This window comes from Geotrypetes seraphini, chromosome 5 (genome assembly GCF_902459505.1).
Source record: "Geotrypetes seraphini chromosome 5, aGeoSer1.1, whole genome shotgun sequence".
In the NCBI taxonomy this organism is placed as follows: Eukaryota; Metazoa; Chordata; class Amphibia; order Gymnophiona; family Dermophiidae; genus Geotrypetes; species Geotrypetes seraphini.
The window spans coordinates 95974778-95998184 of record NC_047088.1 but is presented as its reverse complement, the minus strand read 5'-3'; the positions used below and the strand labels follow the sequence as shown (position 1 = coordinate 95998184).

Sequence of the window (23407 nt, the reverse complement as noted above, 5' to 3'; positions counted from 1 at the left end):
GATCCCCTTACATTTATACACAGTCCCCTGAATTCTATACGTTGTGCCCAAAATTGCATGCTGATATTTGACTGCATGCCCAAAATATGCATGCAATTTAATTGATTAACAAACCTTTAACTAGCAATAATTGGATGCTAACTAGTTATTGCAGTTAATTGGCTTTGATTAGAAGTTGCATGCACATCTGGCTGTGCACTATTCTATAAGGATTGGCGACCACATTTTCTAGTGCATATCTGAAAAAGGGTCATGACCAAGGGTGCGTTGGGACATTCCAAAAAGTTGCACATGGAATTACAGAATTTGGTCTAACCACATCCAACTGGGGTGCCAGCATTTATACCTGGTTTCAGCAGGTGCAGGATCCACGTCTAAGTGCTATTTTATATAAGGCATGTGCCCTTTATGGAATAATGCCAAATTTGTAGCGCTTAAGTTTTAGTACTGTTTATTGAATTCCCTCCTATGCCACTTATGCATTCCCAATAGCACTCAATTGATTTGCTGCCACTTATTTATTTTTTTCATTTTCTATCCTGTCCTCCCCAAAGAGCTCAGGACGGGTTACATGTTAACATAATATATAGTTAACAAGTTACTATCTGCCATCGTTACAGTACAAGTTTTTATCCTAACTCGACACATACCAATATCCATAATATACAATTAGGTTAACTTTGTCATAGTTACAGTGCAAGATTTTACAATACAAGTTTTTATCCTAATCTGACACATAACGAGGATCTTGTATCAATATACATTTCTTTGTAATCTTATGTATGTTGAAACATGAGTGATTCAGTCAAAGTTTGGGTTATTCAGTATCGTATGAAATTAAACAATAGTAAGACCAAAATGCTGTGGTCAGGGTCGACTTTGCCGGCCTCATCAAACAGCAGGAGTGGCTTAGTGGCTGGAGTTGCTGCCTCATCACCCGGAGGTTGTGAATTCCATTTTCATTGCTGTGCTTTGTGACCTTGGGCAAGTCACTTAACACTTCATTGCTCTATGTAAACCCTTTTACAACATGTTAACACTCAAGAACATCTCCCTTCTAATTGATTATACTTTCAAAACTTTTGGAAGTAACTATAGATTTTATGCTTTCATGCTAATCTTCTGAGTAACAAATTCCTCTTTGTCTTGCTGCCACCCTGATTTACAGTATGTGCCCACCCATACCTTGGGATCTGGCAATCAGTATCTTTTAGAAATCCCAGTTTCAGGCATATTAGACTGGAGAAATACAGGAATTCTTTGTTCATGGTTGCAGGTCCAGCAGTGTCTCAATGTATCCCTGCTTACTTTTCTAAAGCAGTTAAAAACCTTGCTATTTCAACAGGCTTTTTCATGATTGTACTATTTTTGTAATTTTGTTTTATGACCTTTAATATATTTTATTTATTTATTTATTTCTTTATTTTGTAAGTTGATTTTAGCATGTATTAGAATTTGTAGCCTCCTACACTTGTAGATGGGCAGGATATTTTTTAAAAATAAATGTAAACAGTTTTGTAGAATTAGAAAATATTTTTGATTTTAACACTTTAGAATTGCTGTGCAAGCCTTTCTGCATGGTAAGATAAATTATTGTAATGTACAATCTGTAGGATGCTCTGAGAAACTGAGGAAGCGATCAGTCTCTACAGAACACTTTGGCTAGATTAATATGCCATACACAAAAATGGGAACTGTAACGCCTCTTTTGAATCTATGGCACTGGTTGCTGATAGAGGCTCACTCATCATTTAAATTATGTTCTTTAATGTTCATATTTATTCATGGCATGGCTTCTTCTTATGTGGTCATAAGGGCTGACGGCTTATTATTGGGGGGAAAATTCCTTGATAAAGCTACTTCTAGCGAAACATGTCGGTATGACATTCCCCTAGCCGGAGACCACATCTAAAAGCTAAGTGATAGCTTATAAAACTATAAAAATATTTGAATTTCAAAGCGTTGATAAATATGCAGAAGTGAAGAATATATGATAAAACTATTAGAACTATTGGGACCCGATGACGAGTTGACACGTAAAGCTTGGTACAATGAAATGCTATTGAGTTCCAAGTGGTGCCGCTGAGGATCCTTTAAAACTGTATGAAAAAATAGTAAAACCATAAGGGTATTTAAATGGTGGAATAACTATACTACCATATGTGAAATAGTCTTGATTAAGGACCCTTGTGAAAATTTGATTGTGTTATTAGTGAATTTCTTCTTATGTAATGCCATTAATACTTTCCCTACTGTCCTCTAGGGTGTATCGTGCCAAAAATCAATTAGCCATTCACTTTCCATCTGCATTGAACATAAAATATAAACAAATCTATTCTTCTTTGCTTTCCTAATAGGCTGCCAAGGTATAAAATTCTTTACCAGGTGCTCTTAGATCAGATTCAAATTACATGGTTTCAGATGGAAGCTAAAAACACATATGTTTAAATATTTCTTAAATGATTAATTCTTACTTTACGTAAGTATTTAAGTACTCTCTGATGATATATTTCTTGATCTGACCTTCTTTTAGACATATATCTTCCCAGGATCTACCTGGTTAAATCTTGCAAATTGCTTTGAACTACTTGTATAAGCAATGGTTTTCTGTACATATACACATACAAGTGGTACATAACTGTATGTGTTCAGTTATAGGACAGTTATCCTTTACCGTCTGCAGAAAGAAAACAATGACAGTAATGTCCTTAGAGCACACTTTCTGTCCATTCCTGTTTCTGGCTTTACCTTCACCTCCTTACATTCAGATGAGCCTCTGTGCTTAGCCCAGTATTTACTAAAATCCACTACTCTTGTGGTCTCCCCCATTTAATAATTCTATCTGTATATAGTGTTGATATAATTTGCCTTGTTGAACTGAAAAGCCCAACAATAATGTTATTAAATGAAGAGCCCCTTTTACAAAGCCGCAGTAGTGATTCTTCCACGGCAAATTGAATGAATGGTCTTTGATGAATTTGCTATGAGGGGTATCATTACCATGACTTTGTAAAAGGAGCTCGAAATTATATTTCCATCCAGAAACTATTGTATATAACCATCACCCTTTCTGTAATGCAATCTTTCCTTTTGTTACCGCTGATTAACCCCTTCTAACCTCATATTATGATCATTTGCCCTAAAAAATCTTTTCCACTGGAAAATCCTTCTTGTGCATTATTTATACCTTTGAGGCATCAGAATTTCTCCATTATATCTTCCCTCTTCCTCGTCTCTTCTAAGGTGCAGACTCAAAAATGATAGAATAAAATTAGAAAAGATGCCCAGAAAACACTGACAAGGTCAGATAATATGAAGAAAAAGCTGACAGGTTAGGCTGTATAGCTTAGAGAAGAAACAAACCTTGTTTTTAGCCATATTCAGTTTTAAATGGTGGTGAGACATCCAAGTGGCAATGTTGAACAGGCAGGCTGATACTTGGGTCTAGATTCCTGTAAATATATCTGGTGTGGAGAGGCAGATCTGGAAGTCATCAGCATAAAGGTGATGCTGAAAACCATGGGAGGAGGTCAGTGTACCGAGGGAGTGGGCATATATGGTGAAAAGGAGAGGTCCCGAGACAGATCCCTGAGGTACACCAATTGATAGTGGGATAGCAGTGAAAGAGGATGCTCCATTGCATACACTAAAAGTGTGATGGGAGAGATAGGAAGAAAACCAAGAGAGAACAGAACCCTGGAATCCAAGTGAGGACAGTGTATTGAGGAGTAGGTGGTGATCAGCAGTATCGAAAGGAGCAGATAGATCCAAAAGGATAAGGATGGAATAGAGGCCTTTGGATCTGGCTAGGAGCAGGTCATTAGAGACCTTAGCAAGGGCAACTTCTGTGGAATGGAGTGGGCGAAAACTTGATTGAAGTGGATCAAGAATAGATTGAAATTAAAGGAAGTTCAGGCAACAACGGTATCAGCACATTCAAGTAGCTTGGATAAGAAAAGGAGGGAGAGATGGGGCAATAATTGGAGGGGGATGTGGGGTCTAATGAGGGTTTTTTGAGGAGAGGTTTACCTACAGCATGTTTTGAAGATATCGGGAATGGTTGCAGTGGAGAGTGATAGGTTGATGATGTGACAGATAGGTGACTTGGTTGAGAACTAAAGGTGAATCTTGAGAACTTTGTTGTTGAAAAACTCTGCCATCATCTAGGGGGAAAGTGAAAGGGGGACTGACAGGAGGGCACTTTGAGTAGAGAGTTGAGTGTGGCAGAGACAGCGAGGGTTAGAGCTAAGAAAATTACATTACATTACATTAGTGATTTCTATTCCGCTTGTACCTTGCGGTTCAAAACGGATTACACAAGAAGAGAGCTGGACATTTCCAGGAGGGTACATTACATTGGAGAATTTCTGGTACAGGTACAAACTGAGGATATAGATTAAATTACATTGGAAATTATTTCAGGTTACGTTACATAGAAAAGTATTCTGCTTCCTTACATTGGTAGATAGTTAGTTTCGGTAGGAGATATTAGGTTTCAGGTTGATAACTTGGCTTTCCGGTTCCTTTTTTTTTTTTTTTTGGACGATTGAGGATATGGTGCCAGGGAGTGGGCAGTGCTTGGTCAAGCTAAAGAGGGGAATAGGAGGAGGAGATTAAGTAGATTGTATATATTGTAAATTAGTTAAATGCAATATTGTTGTTTGGCAAGTGAGAGGGCAGACTGGGAGGATATCAGTAGGAATTTTAAGTGTATGAAGTCAGAACGTATGCAGAATTGAAGCCAAAGACGTTCAGCAGATTGGGCACAGGACAGGAGCACAGGTAGTGAATGTTGTAGATCATCCAGGGTTGGGGTTTGGTGTGCCTTACAGGACGTGAAATGGGAGAAGCGAGGATAGCTGGAGAATGGTGTTGTAGGAGAAAACAGCTTCACTGACAGACTTATATGACATAGTAGTTAAAGGGTGGGACGAGGAGCATAACTTCCTTTCTCCTATTGCCACCACTGTTGTTTCTGCTGCATTCCTCTTCATCTTCTGCCACTTAGGGGACTGAAGGAAGAAATGGGCCACATCGTCTATTCTCTTCTGCCCAGAGCCTAAATTGCACAAGGGGTTCAAAGTAGTCCACTCTGTCCTAGGTAGTTAAAGATGTGGCCTGAAGGGTTCAACTGCTGTTGTCTTTTTGTGAGGCTTTAGCAGTCTAGCAAAGTGTGTAATAGGATCAGCTCTGAAGTCTCAGTGCTGGGCTGAGGAGTGGAGGCAAGAAAAATGACTGGGGGAATGTGGAGGTGTAAAGGGAATTGGAGGGGTTGCCAAGGGTGCAGAATATGAGTGAAGAAATTGAAAGGGGTGCTGAGAAGTAGAATGTAAGGGGAGAAAGTGGCTGAGAACAAATGAAGGGATGGGGGGGGGGTGTTCCAGGGGAGCTGAGAGTGAGAGGTTCACATGGCAGAGAGAGTGTAAGCAGGGCCAGCATAAGGGGGTGCAAATAAAGCAATTGCCCTGGGCCATCAGGCCACATGGGGTCCCAAGCCTTCTCAAAGCTGAAGAAGTTAGAGCCTGCCAGGGAGCTTTGGGGCTTCTTCCCATATTGTTCCCTTGGGCCCCAGCAGGTATAACACTGTCCCTGAGTATGAGGGGAGAAAGTAGCTGAGAGAGAGAGAGTGAGGGGATCAGAGAAAGTTCAGGGAGAGGAAGAAAAGTAACAGATTGGTGGGTAGTAGGGAGAGTGTAAGTGAGGAAATCAGAGTGAGAAGATTGAAAGTGGGTTGTGGGTGAGGGGTTTGGAGAGTGAGTGAGAGGATTGGAGGGACTCTTACAGGGCTGTGAGTGAGAATGTGTGTAAGAATAGATCTTCTTCCCTTCCCTCCTAATCATGAATCTTGCCCTCTCCAGAAATCTATAAACCTCTTTCTTCTCCATTAATTCCCAGTTCTTCTGCCTATGATCCTTCCGTTCCCTGCTCCATGTTGTCTCCTTTTACACCCCCACCCCATGATTTTATATTTTTGTCCTCTTCTCCCTGAGATCCCTTTTCTCCAGAACCCTTCCTCTTCCCTCTTTCTATATTCCCATTCTCTCTTCCCAGTACTGTTCACTAAGAACTGTACTCTCTTGCTCCCAAGGAGTTAGTTAGCTGCCATTGACTTATGCTCGAGACCTAGTGACTTGATGAATTACAGATCTAAAAAGAAATCGGTTCTGTGCTAGTCCAGTAAAGTCCTCCAGCATTAGCCCCATGGTTGTCTTCAACATGTCCAAGCCATCTGGTTGCAAGTCACCCTCTTCGTCTGGTTCCTTCGATCTTCCCAAACATGATGTCCTTCTCCAAGGATCTTTCTCTTCCGGCAGTGTGACCAAAATAAGACAGTTGTAACTATCATTTGGGCTTCGAGTGACATAGCCTGTCTGATCTGTTCTAGAATTGATTTGTTAGTTCTTCTGGCAATCCATGGAACACATAAAATCCTTCTCCGGCACCAAAGCTCAAATGAACAACAACAATTTATTATTTCTATAGTTCTACCAGGTGCATGATGTGCTGTACATTGTATGTATAAGAGATGGTTCCTGCTCAGAAGAGCTGCAGTAAATCAATGTTAACAACAGTATCTATCTATTAGCATTTATTAACCTGGTAGATGTAGGGATCACTATCTTATATCTGGAAGAGCAATAGAGAAGAGATTTCATTAGAATTTGCTAGAGACTTCCAAGTGGCCCATATTGACCACTGTCAGAGACAGGATGCTGGCATTAACAGACCACTGGACATCTTCTATTGATATAATTTTGATAATCCTTTTCTGGGCTGCCTGTGCTCCAGCTTTTCTTGTTGACCTCACTGGATAATTGCAATGACTATGCATAACATATATATTGTATACTTTGGAGACTTTATATATGCAAGATCTGTTTGTGACTCTTCTGAATGGGCCCCTTGAACTGGATTCAGCATTCTCAGCAGTCTCACCAATGACCCGTACAGTTCTTCATTGCTCTGAAAATTCCTTGTTTTGTATTTTCATTATTTTAAAATTTTAATCTTTTTTTTTAAAATTTTCTTTTATGTTCTTTTCTCAGCAATAAACAAATCATTTGAAAGGAAACTCTGCAATGAGAGGGCATAGGATGAAGTTAAGAGGTGATAGGCTCATGAGTAATTTAAGGAAATACTTTTTTACAGAAAGGGTGGTAGATGCATGGAACAGTCTCTCAGAAGAGGTGGTGGAGGTAGAGACTGTGTCTGAATTCAAAAGAGCCTGGGATAGGCACGTGGGATCTCTCAGAGAGAGAAAGAGATAATGGTTACTGCAGATGGGCCAACTAGATGGGCCATTTGGCCTTTATCTGCCGTCTTGTTTCTATATTTTTCAGTCACTGTCTGTTGTTACCAGTATCCATTGTTCTGCAGATGAACTGTATATATAAAAGTTGCTTTCTTTGTTATTGATTGATGATACATTGCAAATAGTGTAAATGCTTTGTGCAAGTAATAGTCAGAATTTAAAGGTACTTTTTAGTTTCTAAATCAGTGTCTAGCAAACTTTCTCGAGCTGCAGCACACTAAAGGTAGTGGCCATGGCTCGAGGCACCTGGAAGTGCGCGAATATCACAGTGATGGCATCATGTGCATCCATGACATCATCATGTTAATGTCCATGTGTATGTGAAAGCCCTCCAGGTGGGCCCTGAGACGCCAGTGCGGGGGTGGGGGGGGGGGTGCCAAAAGATAAGAGGGCCAGAGAGAAGGATAGGTGCTGCCACCCACTGATTGCCTACAGGACGCGTCTCTCACCACAAGAGGCACATCCTGTAGGCAGTCAACGGGTGCCGGTGCCTCTCCTCCTACCCAGTATGCCGCGGCACACCTGAAATCTCAGGAGGCATACAGTTTGAGATACACTGTTCTAAATGATAAGTATAACAGTGGTATAGCCAGAAAGCAGTATGTGGGTAATGGGTGCGCATGACAAATTTTATCTTCTCCCAGCCCTCCTCCTTCCTCTGTTCTCTCCTCTTTCCCCCCCCCAGCTTAAAAAACAAATACCTTAGCAGATGGGGGTCCCCAAGCATTGCTTTCTGAAAACATCCTTAGCTCTCCAACCCCTCAGACTGTAAGAACACCTTAGCATTCAGTGACAGTGTTCCCAGCTGCCAATTCTGGCACCCCATACATGCACATGAACTAAGCATGCGTGAGAATTGAGCATGCTTTGGAGGCCGGCACTGGCAGTTGGAGCCCTGCCACTGGCTTTCACAGTGTTCTGATGGCCTGGGTTTTGAGGGTTGAGGAGTGTGTGGTGCAGTGGTTGAAGCTATAGCCTCAGCACCCTGGGGTTGTGGGTTCAAACCCCGCACTGCTCCTTGTGACCCTGGGCAAGTCACTTAATCCCCCATAGCCCCAGGTATGTTAGATAGATTGTGAGCCCACTGGGACAGATAGGGAAAATGCTTGAGTACCTGATTGTAAAACTGCTTAGATAACCTTGATAGGCGGTATATAAAACTTGATATCTTCAGTTAGTAGGGCTTGACGATCCCTTCCAGCTACACCACAGGTGTGTGCTGCTAATGGGTGGGCCCCTAAGCCAAAAGTGGATGGGCCCAGGTCCACCCTTGGCTATGCCCATAAATATTGTATAAGGCTTAAGAGCTGGTTCTAAAACAGATCTCAAAAGGGCTGACTCAAGGAATTATGACATGCTAAGCCAACTTGCTTTGGCGTTCTCTTTTCATTACTTCTGTCCCTGGGCCCCCCTCAGATCTGGAATCTCTTCCCTTCTTTCTCTACCTCCTACCCCCTCTTCCATTATGGTCCTGTACACTTCACCTTGGTTTCTGACAACCAAGGTAGCAGTAGCAGCATGAAGAGCAGGTGTCTTTTGGCCTGCCTCATATGTTCTGCTGCATCCCACCTCTGCTGCAATTTCTTCTCTGATGCAATTTCCTGTGGGCAGAATGTGGAGATCAGAAGATGCAGAAGCAGGCTGAAAGCCTTCTTATGTTTATGCTGCTGCTACTGGCAACCAAGATAAAGTGTACAGGACTGTGGTGGAAATGGAGGGAGAGATATAGGACTCCTGGGGAGGAGGAAAGAGAAGGCATCATCTTTAGACCATGTGAGCCACTGGTGGTGATGACAGAGACAGGATTTTGATTCCCTTTATCACCTAGCACCCTGAGCCTATGCCTTACCTAGTGCAATGTGAAGCTGGCTCTGGATCTCAAGAAAAGTTATGATGCTTCAATTATAACAGGAATTCTCAACCCTGTCCTTGGGCCACTCCAAGATGAAGATCCACAATGAATATGCATGAGATAAATTTGTCTACACTACAATTGTATACAACTCTATCCCATGAATATTGATTATGGTTATCCTGAGATCAGACTTGGTGTAGCTCGAGAACATCTGAATTATAAGCTTCAGGTACTGGTGACTTTTGTGGTTCTTGAGGATTAGCTAGAGCATACTGTAGAATGGATGAATTAGCTAAGTGTATCTTGTCTTTCTATGCATGTGCTGCCTGTCACGTCCTAGGGCCATGTGGAGGCGTCTCTGACTCATTCTTGTTCCAATCCAGACAAGTACAAGAAATGCGCTAAACCCTATTTTCAAATCGTTCTACCGGGACAGTGGCTCTTTAACTTTCTGACCACGCCCCCTCCTTGGAAGGATGGCGTCAAATGATGGGCGGAGGAAGCTTGCAATAGGGCTTGCTTAACATTTTGGCTTTGAAAGGACTGCGGCATTCGGGAGTTGCTGCTTCTGCTCATAGTCATCGAGGGAGATTACCGGAGGGGGTGAGATTTCTGCTTCCTTAGGCATGCTTAGCGGCTTCTTTTTACAGTAAAATTTGCATGCTGAGAAAAGCAAGAAAGGGAAACGGGTCAAGTACAGGAAGGAGGATTAATGCATTTTAGTCCTTGCCAGGAATTTATTTTTCTTCCTGTTGTAGCGTTGCCTTTTTTTAGTTCCTGATTTGATCACTATGATCTCAGTATCTTATCTGGAGGATGCACTAATTGTATGGAAAATACTGGCACTAGGGGTTTCACAGTCTCTGCATCTTGCTAAGACTAAGTGACATTGATTCACCTTCAGTCTTCTTTTTGCTGCCAAAAATGGAAGTAGCCTATTGTGTGTGTGTGACTATGGGGCTCATTTTCACACAGACACAGAAAGTATCATGGTAACCTGTGGAACTTTGTGTGTGTCTAAGTGCTTTGAAAATATGCCTTTATATGACAAAGAGCTCATCCTATAAGATTTTTCTCAGCGTTTTTATCTAGATATCTATCTCGTTGTAGCGTTGCATTTTCACGGTTACCCCCCTGCGTCACTCATGGAAAATTACGGCGAGTTGCGGCATTTGTGTTTTTTAAAAGCTGGAACCTATGTTCAATCCATAGGGGGGGAGGGGCGGGAACCATCGAAAGGCCGCTAGAGCACTCACTTAGTAAAATCAATTAATTGACGAATAACAGTTCCCAGACCAAAATCGTTTATCTCGATGTTGGGAACCTCCCTTTTTCGTCATTCAGTTGAAAGACTGCGGCAGAGTGATTTCTCTGGGCTGCAGCTGCTGCATCCCTTTTCTCACATCCCTTGCTTATAAAATGGAGGCTGTTAGGGGGGGGGGGGTAATTTTTTGCACTATACTGTATATGTAAGACTAAGGATGATTGTTCACCGCAGCCCTTTTTGTATCATCATTTCCGGCAGCAGAAGAGAAAAAAAGAAGTCTTCCGTCGCTCACACCTTCCTATTCCTGTTACAATTGTGAGGTCTTTTCAAGCGCTGTCAAGGGTTCCCATAAATGAAGAGTGTCGGGGTGGCAGCTAAATGCTTTCAGTTTATTCCTTACTAGCCTTTAGAAGTTTATTAGAAATAAGAAAGACACTTGCTGATGCTCAGTGACCTCTAACTGTCCTTGATTGCCGTGCACATATTTTTAAAGGCTACTCTGTTATTCTCCATAAATCTTGATGATAAGACTTCCGGCTGCAAACCACCTCCCAGAGTGGAGGAACTCCTTAATTCTACTGATGTCTGCTAAGGTCATAAATAAAATAAGTGGAATCTGCATTTTTTATTTTTTTTTAAATTGGGATTTATGAACCGCTTTTATCTAACCATTTTTATACCACTTATAATGACTATCTAGTCAATTTAAAGTGGTTTACAATACACATCCATAATTTCAATGACATTACATACATATAGTTTCACATGAAACATTGATCAAAACTTAACATTTCTCCCCTAAAATGCCCCACAAGGGACATAATATCAGCAGTAGTAGTCTGTGAAGAGCAGTGTCTTCAATTTTCTTTATGAACAGATTCACCTAAGGCTGTGTTTGCAATACCCCCATATCTCTTGCAATTTTTCCCCTAGTTAAGCTTAATCTAGAGTCATCTGAAATTTATTCCTCAGACCTATCGAGATGTCTCAACTGTTCATACAGTGCATTTAAGGATAATGGTACTATTTCAAGAGACAGTGTAACATCAGCCCAATTTTGTTTAGAAGTCTGGTTTAGCAGTGACATCTTAAGACCAGGTTACAATTAGATTTCGTCACACCAGCTCTGGTGCTGAAAGTGACATGTCTCTTAATACTGTTTACAGGGGCTGAACATTCAGATTATAAATTCTGAAGATGATCCTTCCTCTCTCAGGATGGGTAATCCTAGATGTTGGGGGAGGGGGGGGGGCTTGCCATCAAGAATAAATCAAGGAAATAAGAAAAGAATAATCTACAAGCTTTGTTTGTTTTGTGGGGGAGGGGGAGAGTTATTTAATAATAGTATTATGCTGGCACAGTGCTGTGTAACTCAAAGGGCTGAGGTGTTTGTGCCTGAAAAGGAGGTTTTCTAAACAATTTTTGTCTGAGGGCTCTGAATGGGGGATAGGGGGTGATGGGACAGAAAAGAGAAAAGGAAGAGTGACATTGAGAAATTAAACCCTCATTCCTGTGTAGAAGGTAGTGTTGAGTTCTTCTTTGGACATCTGCAGTGGTGTCTGGGAATGGTGCAATATATATGCCGGAGGGAGTGGACACCTGACCTTGTAATGTTCAAAGTGTCCAGAAGGAGGGTGGGTGCAGGGAATGAAAGGTCACATTGGCTTCCTGCTGGGTCACAGTCATATGCTTTTTAAAGATCCCTCTTCATTCTTCCTTACAAGGATACAAGTGTCTCTGAGCTGACTACTGCTCTTTCCTCTGACATGGGAAGACGAGCCCAAGTTCTAATCCCAGCTCTGCCATTATGTGTCTGTTTGTGTATGTCCTTTGAGCAAATCACTTTAGTGCTCTGCAAATAGTTCTGAGTCCAGTTGTACTGCTGACCTTTTCTATTAGTGTGACCTTGATCTTTCTCTGCTTCCTCCAGACGTGATCCACAATGCCTCACGAATACCCAGCATTTACCCCTGAGCAGAAGAAGGAGCTCTCGGACATCGCCCACCGCATCGTTGCCCATGGCAAAGGCATCCTTGCTGCAGATGAGTCCACTGGTGAGCAAAGCCCCTCCCCCATTGGGTACTGCACTGCAGTGGTAGGGGAGGGGGCATATATGTGGCCTTCTTCCAAGTGGGGCCACCACAACAATTACAGAGAAATCAAAATTGTTCATAGCTTTAAGTGTCCTCCATTGTTGGAATCGAACGTGAAGATGTTGTGGGCCCCATGAGCTTTTTTTTTTAAAAAAAAAAATAAAAAATAAAATATATATATATATTTTACTTGTTATTAAAGAAAAAAATAAGATATACTTGCAATATATAATATTTATACATAGAGAGATATGGAGAACGGATTTCTCCCATACTTCTAATTGCAAACAGTTTAGAAAGGGCCTGTGTTCTTTATAACCCTCTCAAAGGTTCTGTATATCCATTCTGCAATAAACCCCAACACCGCCTCTACCCATCCTTAAATCAGGTACCCATCCTGAAAGCTACAACTTCCATTCCCCCAGAACATTCAAAATTTGACTGCTACCCCTCGGTGACAGTGCTTAAAAATAGCAAGTTCTTGGCATGTATGCCTTGTACTCTGTGGAGTTCAATTAAATAAAGTGAGTGAAATCTATTCCTCCACTCCCAGTAGGAAGGAGGAGAAGCCTGTGTCCATGTTCTTAGAATGCACTTCAGTGCCACCACTCTGGTTTTCTGCACCAGTAGTCTCTCTCTCCTTTCTCTGCAACACCCAAAATCTGCTCCCACCTCAGTACCAGATTCCAAGGCTGATATGTAATAGCTTGTTTTAAAATACTAATTAGAAACCAAGCACTAAAACCTCAGCATGGTCTAATTTGAGGCATTACCACAAAACATGTCCCAAATCCCCTTTGGCTTGAATACATTTAGGACACTACAGTGTCATTAAACAGCCTGCTCTATAGGCTCTTGCTGGAGAAAATATGCAAGACCTGATACCAGCACTCCCTATATTCAGCATTATATTGCCAATTTTAGGCACGGAGGTTTACACCAAGTAAAACCTGGTGCAAATTCTTGTGCCTAAATTACATGCAGATCTCCCTTGTTCTAAAAAGCTGCACGTAACTTCCAAGAAAGTTCCCAAACCACCCAAGTGCCTCTCATGGCCTTACGCCCTTTTTGGATCTATGTAGAACCTGGCACCTCAAAAATGTGCATTTAAATTTTAATTAATGCCACTTAATTTAGTGTCCAAGTATCAGCACTAATTGGCTTGTTCAATTAAATTGTGCATAGAAGTAGGGCACATACCCAAATTTACGCATGCAATTTTTAGCACCAGATATATAATATTAGGTTGTTTTTGTGGTATTCTTTTAATTATGTTGAGAAAGTTCAGATCTCCTATTTTGGCATTTCTGTAGCTGCATGATTCATAATTGTTAATCTGCCATCTTAACATGGAACAATCTGTCTTTTGCATTTGTTATTGCTGTAGTCAGTGACAGAACTTCACTTTGCTATCTTATCCATAGCCTTGCCCCAAATTACCACAGATTGAAAAAAAGAAAAGGGTTGAACATAGTAGTTAGAGAAACAGATTTTAAGCCAGGAATTTCAGATTTCAAATCCTGCTTCACCCACTGACCCTTCTCGTGATGTCGGGCAAGTTACTTTACCCTCCATTGGCGCGAATGAATCTTAAGACTGTGAGCCCCTTTGCACAGAGAAATAACTCATGTACCTGAATGTTACTTGCCTTGAGCTTGGATTTGAAAAAGGCGAGTGATAAATCTAAAATCCAGATCCATTACAGATGCCATGAGAATAGGTGACCTAATAGGATGTTGTCCTACTAACTGAAACCTGGCTACAAGATAGCGATGGAATCTCATTGGTGATACTTTGTCCCCCCTCCCCTGATACCAAGCACTAGCATGCTTGACCCAATAAAAGAGGAGGAGTAGCAGCCATCATAAAATCAGACCTCAACCCAAAGGCAATAGATTTAATCACTCTAAATGTGCTCAAAGGCCTTATTTTCACTATTGGCTATAACAAAGACCGCACCTTTGCCCTGATCTTTAGAGCGCTCCCCTCCCCCATGGCCACATTAGAAGGTCTAATACCCTTCTTAAACAAACTCATTATCTCCCAGAAACGGATCATTATTCTAGGAGATTTATAACTTTTCAGACTATCCAAATGTGACGGTATCCACAGCAGATTTCACAGAGATGCTCGCAGACCTCTATTTCCAACAAATAATCTCCTCATTCAATCTAATCTTCATGCAAGAAAGCCAACTCCATGACCAAGCAACCCTGCATTGCATCACCAGCTGAGCAGCTAGCCTTGCTCTTAGGTGTGTAAAGTATACAGGAATGATGGCAAATGACGCAAAATGTTCCAAAAACGATTATTAATTTTTATTTATTTCCATAATGACTATCAAAAGATTATTTGCGTCATTGGGGGTCTTTACAGACGCCAAATTCTGCCATTTCTAGCAAAGAATCCCGCTCCTATACTTCGTTGTTCACCAATATATACCTTCTGTGACCAGTATGACAGCATCCCTTGTTAACCAATCAGCTAACAGAGGCTGTCCTTAAGTTTGAACAAAGAAATTCCTTTTGACATAGGAAAAAAGTTTTACAAATCATATTTTTGTTTACATTAATTTCTGAATATGCATAAACCATTTTAACATACATACCCAAAGAAAACTTTGAATCCAAAACAGCTTGTTTGTTAAAGCCAGCCTGCATTTCTGTTTTCAGTATCTGCTGAAAAGTTTGTGTCCCTGTGTTCAAAGTGAAGCAGGAAAAACCTACTCCCCCTCCCTCCTATGCTGGAGGTCAAACTAGCTGACCTTTTCTGCTCTGAGCCTCTCAAAGACTGGTATTTTCATGGTAACAGTGTCTCTGGCTCTATTTCCAGACGTTGCCTCTTAGGCTCCCTTAAAGTTTCTTCAGGTTTAAAATATATAAAATATGTTTTTCAAAACCCAATACTCATGTTTAATATACATTCACACACATAATCACTCATGGGATCCCAACACACACATATACCCACAACACGGTATATTGCATTCATAAGATACATATAACTATCTATATTCAAAAATGTGAAACCCTATATCTTCCACAAGCCAGACTGAGAGGTCTGGTATTAATTAGAGCCATGAGGTTCAAGGCGGAAAAACTCAGAGAGAGCAAAGAGAGACAGAAAACAAGATGGAGTTATTAATCCCTCTAGAAGTATGTTACGCATTACTTGATTCCCTCTATGGTCTGGCTTAATAGCAAAATACATGAGAATGTTATTATGCTTTTCCTTAATATTAATCTGTAGTCTGTTTTTCTGGCCTTGGCTACATTCATATTCAGATTTTCATTCACCAACTTTTCTGTACGCTTCTATTAGGCGTGGCCTTAACTAACACATGTGCTTAACTAACACATGTGTATCTAACTAGAGTTACCCAGAACCATACGAAAAGCCGGCATTTTTGTAGAAAAAAATCCACAAAATACTTGCACCATGTCCTGCACACTATCCATTAACACATTATAGTGCCCCCTACAGCCCACGAGCAAGTGCCACTCTTCACAGCCCAATATCCTGGTCTGATCACCATCTTATAACCTTCAGCTACACCTTCAACGAGAAGCAACCCACAAAGGCAAAAGAACCACAAATCAAGAAGATACAATGACAATTCTATAGACCTAGACTCCTTCTCACCTGGCATCGTTCAACTAACAAAATCTGCAAAACTAAACCCAATCTCATCGATGATACCACCATAAACTGGAGTCAAATCCCTCTATTACAACCTAGCCACAACCAGAGTGATTAAACAACACCCTCGCAATCCACCCTCTCCCTGGTTCACCAATCAGCTAAGATAAAAAAAAAAAGAGAGCTGAGAAGAGCCGAAAGAAAATGGTAGAAAACACCCCATCGATAAGACTAAGTGGAAAGAACTATATGAACAATATAAAGAGGCCATCCTTGAAGCAACTACTAAAGTCTCCAAACAGATCAAGTAACCCATTTATGCTGACAGAGATTTTTCACCTCATCCCAAGGAAAATATCAACTTCTAACACCAGCCTAGAGAGTGAGACACTCTCTACCCTCTTCATAGACAAAATCGATAAAATATGCTCCAGCCTTGACTCCTTCATACAACACACTTAAGAACATAAGCATTGCCTCTGCCGGGTCAGACCAGGGGTCCATTGTGCCCAGCAGTCCGCTCCCACGGCGGCCCCTAGGTTTGTGACCTGTAAGTCCTTACCTAAATTCTTTATTCCCTATTCATTAGTACCTGTATAGTTACCCTCAATCCCCTTCTCCTTCAGGAAGTCATCCAATCCCTTTTTGAAGCCCAATATTGTACTCTGCCCTATCACCTCCACTGGGAGCGCATTCCAGGTGTCCACCACCCTCTGAGTGAAGAAGAACTTCCTAGCATTCGTTTTGAATCTGTCTCCCTTCAATTTTTCTGAATGCCCTCTTGTTTTTGTTGGCCCTGTTAGTCTGACGAATCTGTCCTTCTCCACCTTCTCTATGCCTTTCATGATTTTATACGTCTCTATCATGTCCCCTCTAAGTCTCCGCTTCTCTAGGGTAAAGAGCCCCAGCTTCTCCAACCTTTCAGCATATGAAAGGTTTTCCATGCCCTTAATCATCCTTGTTGCCCTTCTCTGGACCCTCTCGAGTATCGCCATATCCTTCTTAAGGTAGGGCGACCAGTATTGGACACAGTACTCCAGATGTGGGCACACCATCGCTTGATACAGTGGTAGAATAACCTCCTTCGTTCTGGTAGTGATACCCTTTTTGATTATGCCCAACATTCTGTTCGCTTTCTTTGAGGCCACTGCACATTGCACCGCCGGCTTCATTGTTTTGTCCACCAAAACCCCCAGGTCTTTTTCTAGGCAGCCTTCCCCCAGTACCCTCCCTCCCATCGTATAGCTGTACATTGGGTTCCCCTTCCCCACATGCAAGACTTTACATTTCTCTACATTGAAGCCCATCTGCCATCTTTTTGCCCACTCACTCAGTTTGTTCAGGTCTCCTTGTAATTCTTTGCATTCCTCAACAGTTCTGACTCTACTAGAGAGTTTTGTGTCGTCCGTGAATTTTATAACTTCGCACTTTGTCCCTATTTCCAGGTCATTTATGAATATGTTGAACAGCAGCGGTCCCAACACTGACCCCTGTGGGACCCCACTTGTGACCCCTTTCCAGTCCGAGTAATGCCCTTTTACTCCTACCCTCTGTTTCCTGTCCGCCAGCCAATTTCTGATCCATCTGTGCACGTCCCCTACCACCTCGTGGCTCCACAGTTTCCTCAGTAGGCGCTCATGAGGTACCTTTCAAAAGGCTTTTTGGAAATTGAGATATACGATGTCTATGGGGTCACCCTTGTCCAATTTCTCGCTTATCCCAAAGAAATGCAGTAGGTTCGTTAGGCATGATCTTCCTTTACAGAAACCATGCTGGCTTGTTCTCATCAGATTATTTTTTTCTAAATGCTCATTGATACCTTTCTTGAGCAATGATTCGGCCATCTTCCCTGGAATTGAGGTCAAGCTTACCGGTCTGTAGTTTTCTTGGTCGCCTCTCGATCCCTTTTTGAAGATAGGTGTAACATTCGCTGTCCTCCGGAATTACCCCTGTTTTCAAGGTTAGGTTGCAAATCTGCTGCAGTAACTCCGCTGTTTAGTCTCTGAGCTCTTTCAGTGTTCCTCAACCTTACATTGACACCCACCACCAGCAATAACAGAAACCCTAACCAGCTTCATTACCATCTCCCACAAAGAACTTGGTGGAATTGCAGACACAATCCAGGCCTCAAACTCCATCTTGGACCCCTGCCCATTGCATCTCCTGCCAGTCAAAAACTCTTTTATAAACTCTATCCTTCCACTCATCAACACCTCACTACAAACAAGACAAGTGCCCAAAATTTGGAAATCAGCAATCATAAGGCCAATCCTAGAAAAACATCCCTTGACTCAAACACACAACCAACTTCAGGCCTGTCTCTAACCTGCCCTACATATCTAAGATACTGGAAAAGGCAGCACTAACTCAGCTACAAACATTCCTTGACAAACAGAAGGCCCTTTCTACATTCCAGTCAGACTTCAGTAAACACCACAGCATTGAAACTGTCTTACTTGACAACATAGACGAATGCTGGCAACTGCTGGATAAAGGAAATGACATCCTACTTGTCTTGCTTGACCTGAGTATAGCTTTTGATACCATCGATCACTCTATCCTCCATGCCCGCCTTGCAGAAATCAATATCTGTGTTACAGCACTATGCTGGTTTCAATCCTTTCTGAACCAAAGATCCCAAAGACTACTACTCGGCACTAATCTATCCAAACCAAATCAAATATGGAGTACCACAAGGGGCCCTATTATCCCCTCTTCTTTTCAATCTTTAAATCAAACCAGTACTTGACATAACCCCAAAATACCAAATCAAAATCCACTCCTTCGCTGATGACATTCAACTATACCTACCACTAGGAGCAAATTGCAACACCCAGACCACAACCCTGCACAACTGCTTATCCGAAATTAAACATTGGATGACCTTGAACAAACTTCAACTGAATGCCTCTCAGACTGAATTACTATGGATTAGGAAAGAAAAATGCTCCTATACCCGCCCTTCCCTAACCTGGGAATCAACTACCTTGATGGCAAAAGATGAAGTACCGAGTCTAGAAATTACTCTTGACTCAAACCTATCACTCTCCAAATGCATCTCACAAGTAGTCTCTTCATCCTTCTACTACCCCTGCCAGCTCCGAAAGATAAGAAATTACTTCATAGAACAAGACTTCACCCAACTACTGTATGCCTTTGTCCTTGCATACCTGGATTACTGCAACACTTTATTTAACAGTCTTAACAGCAAAAAACACCAAACAACTAAAGTGAGTTCAAAATGCAGCAATAAGACTACTGAAAAACCTACAAGCCTGTGACCCAGTCTCTCCAGCACTGATATCAGCCCACTGGCTGCCCATAACCAAATGCTGCATTTTCAAAGGCCTAGTGTTGGCATATAAATCCCTTTACAACATGACACCCAAATACTTCTCAGACAAACTTCCTCTCTACACCCCCAAAGAGAATGCTACACTCCCAAGATGAAATATGCCTACATCCACTATCAGGACACTCCCTCCAACTCCAGCCTGGAAATGATTCTATTCTCATTTCTTACGAAACCTCTGGAACAGCCCACCTCCTCATATTGGAGCCCTTAAAGGTCTTCTTAACTTTAGAAAAGCTGTAAAAATCTACCTTTTTGCCTAGTCACTCCCTCAACCCTTTACCAGCATCAGTAAATAATCCTATTTGAAGCTATATTGTAACACTGTGAATGTAAACTGTAACCTGTATGGAACCTAGAGATAGGACTGATATGGACTTTCCTAAGTTAAGGTGCCCAGTTCTGACTCCTAACTTCATTCTCCTGCCCTGACCTCATCTTATGAGGCACATAGAACATAGGACCTTGTTATTTAAAATTACTAAAAATATAGGAACTTGGAACCAGCAACATAATAAAAATAGACTTTAAAAATCTCAATATGTATACTTTGGAAGAAAGGAAGATGTGAGAGAGGCAAGTATTTCAATTGAAAGCTCTGGAATTAGGGGGTCATAGGATGAAGGTGAAAGGGATACAGCCTCTGAAGTAACCTGAGAAAATATTTCTTCACGGTAAGGGTGGTGAATTTGTGGAATAGCCTCCTGGTGGAGATGAAAATTGTCTGAATTCAAGAAAGCTTGGGACAAATACAGAGGATAAACTGTATAACAAAATAGATGGTAGGAAACCCAAATTAAAGCATACAACTTAAATATAAATGGTTTCCTATTCTTAGTAAATGTTATGTCCAATATCTCAAAAAGTTCCTTATATTACAAGGAAATAAATCCGAGACTTATAGGTTCAAGATTTCAATCATAGATTCTTTAAAAACCTAATCTAATCTAATCTTTAGTCTTATATACCGGGTCATTCTCAGAGGGACTTGAACCGGTTAACAAAATGTAATCTTAGGAACATTGATAAACAATAATAGAAGAGAGAGTCAGTGAATGTCAATGTACAGTTGTCGACTAAGGAGTTCTATCAGTTATCTGTAAGATATTTTGTAAACGGATATGTTTTCAAGGTTTTTCTAAAGCAAGTCAGCGAAGAAAGAGTTCTAATAACTGGAGGAAGATCATTCCAAATTTTCACCCTAGTAAATGCCAAAGAACGTGAAAGCCTACCTAAAGTTTGAATCCCTTTAATGGAGGGGGATATTAATTTAAATTTATGTATATTCCTCCTAGACTGAAAATGGTAAGAATTAAAAGAAAGAGGAAATAGTGTGTGTGTGTGTGGGGGGGGTAATCCCTCTCTTGTATGTGTGTGCAACAATAAATGTGATATTCAGAAATAAGATAAGTGTTTACTCACTCTCTGCTGTAAGGTCTTTAAGTGAAAAATGATCTTCATGACAGTGTTTTTGATTTATGATCCATGATACAGTGATTGATATTTTTAATGTATTGGGTAAAACACCAGCTTGAATCAGAACCATTGAGAATTGTACTGTTATATGAAAGATTGTGCTTTTGTATTAAGATTTAGTGAATACTGAATGTTAATCATATTGTATCCATGATATTTCACGGTAGTGAGATTCAGCATTGATATGGTTTTATGTTTAATTGAATATCACATTATTTATTGTTGCAGACACATACACATATACTCCTGCTTCAATGTCAGATGTCTCTTCCTAATAAAATCAGTTGTTTGTGTCTCTTAGATACTGTCACTTTTTTGTTGATCATTCTTCAGATGATACACATTTAATCATTTTCATTAAACAATAGCATTTCTGCTAATATTGATGTTCAGTGAGGATTATTGATGTGTATGTAATATGAAGAATCGGCAACATTTTATATCCCTGAAGGTGATATGTCGTGTTATTTGTTTTTATTTTTTTTAATGTGATTTTAATCAATTGTTCTAGTATTATCTTGACCTTCTTTCTTTTTGGGTTCATTTGCCCACTTCCCCCAACAAAACAGTAAACCAATGTGCTCTACTTGTGTAACGTTATTATAGTGCATATGTACTAAGAGCCACATCCCCATCCTCTAGTGAGCTCACATAGGAGTTGCTTTGATCCTTTCTTGTGATCTCTCAACATCCTAGAAGAAAAATATTGTAATATCAAGTGTTCAAGTTTTTATTATTTCTTGATATCCTGCAAATCACATTGAAACTAAGCAGCTTACAATAAAATTGGTATCAATGTAAAATAAAATTAATATTTTAAAAATATATATAAATCTATTGCCCACTAATAAAGCAGAGTATCAAGGATCACTTAAGTCACCTGCTTCAGGTGAGGGAATTCCTCTGTATTTTATACTATCTCTTCTTGTTCCATAACAGAAGTGCCACTAAGGTGGGGGAAGTTATCAATATGGCAAAATAACGTGATATAACGGTATCCTACAAGTTAGGTTATTTTTAGCACAGGATCTCATTGCTAAAATAACCCAACTTGACAGTAGCCTTTATGTAGCAATACTAGAGATGTTTGAAAAAGATAGAGCTAGTTAGGTAAAATATTATCCTGAATAAAGCTGACTGATTCTATATTAGGAGGCTTTTTAGGCTTTGCATCTTTTTTTTTTTTTTAAAAGCATAATTTGTAACATCTGCTCTGGTTGATGCTGTCTTATCTCTCAATTGTAGTTCTTTTCCTATACAAACCTATAGATTGCTAAACTGCCTTGCTCTGCTAATGCAATTAAAGGTGGTATAATAAATGTGAAATAAACAGAGAGATAATTTTTAGGTTTTCAATTGTTCTATCTAAACAGAAATTTATATCCCCAAAGTCATAACTGCAGAAATTCAGATTATTTTATAGTCTTACATAAGAATTGCCACTGCTGGGTCAGACCAGTGGTCCATTGTGCCCAGCAGTCCACTCACGCGGCGGCCCTTAGGTCAAAGACCAACGCCTAGTTGGTTGAAATAACAGTCTAGCCATTAAAAAAAATAAATAAATAAAATTGGGCAGCTCAAGGGAAGAGGTTAAATGTAATTGCCCAGTTTCAGCAATATGAACTAATTGTATTGACTGGAACTTTAGAACCCCTGTACATTCCAACGGATTCATAATGCCGCGGCCAAGCTCATCTTCGCTAAAAGTAAATTTGACCATGTCTCCCCGCTCCTGGCCAAGCTCCACTGGCTTCCGATAATCGCCAGGATGCACTATAAATGCGCCTGTTTAACTTTCAAAATCCTATATGGTATCCTCCCTCCCTTTATCCCTCTTTCTTGGAATTCCTCAAATCCTAATACCACCAGATCTTCCCACAAATTAAAACTATCCTTCCCCTCGCTAAAAGGCATTTCCCACACAGGAAAGCTAGGGACCTCCCTCCACTTCAAAATCACTGAGCTCTGGAACAACCTTACCTCCCCTCTTCGGAACTTGAGCTCTCTCCAAGTTTTCCGCAAACATCTGAAAACCTGGCTTTTCTCAAAAAATGTAAGTCTCCCTCCAATTTAGGAATCAAGGAAACTCTTATATCTTGGCATCCCAAGTCCTATAAATTTTCTTCACACTTCTACCCTAACCCTCTGTTGTAGTTCCTTCCTATTTCTCCTACTGTAAACCGCATCGAGCTCTACGAACGTGGAGATGATGCGGTATACAAACCTAAGGATTAGATTAGATTAGATTAGTTTTGAAAAAGCCACAGAGCTTTCCTAAGGCTGTTGCTGGGTTCTGTAAAAGAAACAGCAGCAGGTAATCTGCATATGCAGAGAGTTTATGTCCTTGCTGACCTGTAGAAACTCCCTGAACCTCCTTAGAATTTGGGCAGAGGTCCAGGCAGCCTTGATGATT

At 40.8% G+C, this 23407-nt stretch overlaps 1 protein-coding gene across 2 annotated transcripts in view; it reads left to right on the top strand.

The window, feature by feature from the left end:
• The window catches only part of ALDOA (aldolase, fructose-bisphosphate A), a 46526-nt gene that overhangs the window by 3889 nt on the left and 19230 nt on the right, over nt 1-23407 (top strand). Inside the window, exons 1-2 of one of the 2 annotated variants that reach the window (XM_033945307.1) lie at nt 9749-9770; nt 12365-12488. In XM_033945307.1, coding sequence (XP_033801198.1) covers nt 12377-12488 — 112 coding nt within the window. In that variant the 5' untranslated portion in view covers nt 9749-9770; nt 12365-12376. Of the gene's footprint in view, nt 1-9748; nt 9771-12364; nt 12489-23407 lie in introns of those variants that run through there. The other variant, XM_033945306.1, reaches the window with a different exon arrangement.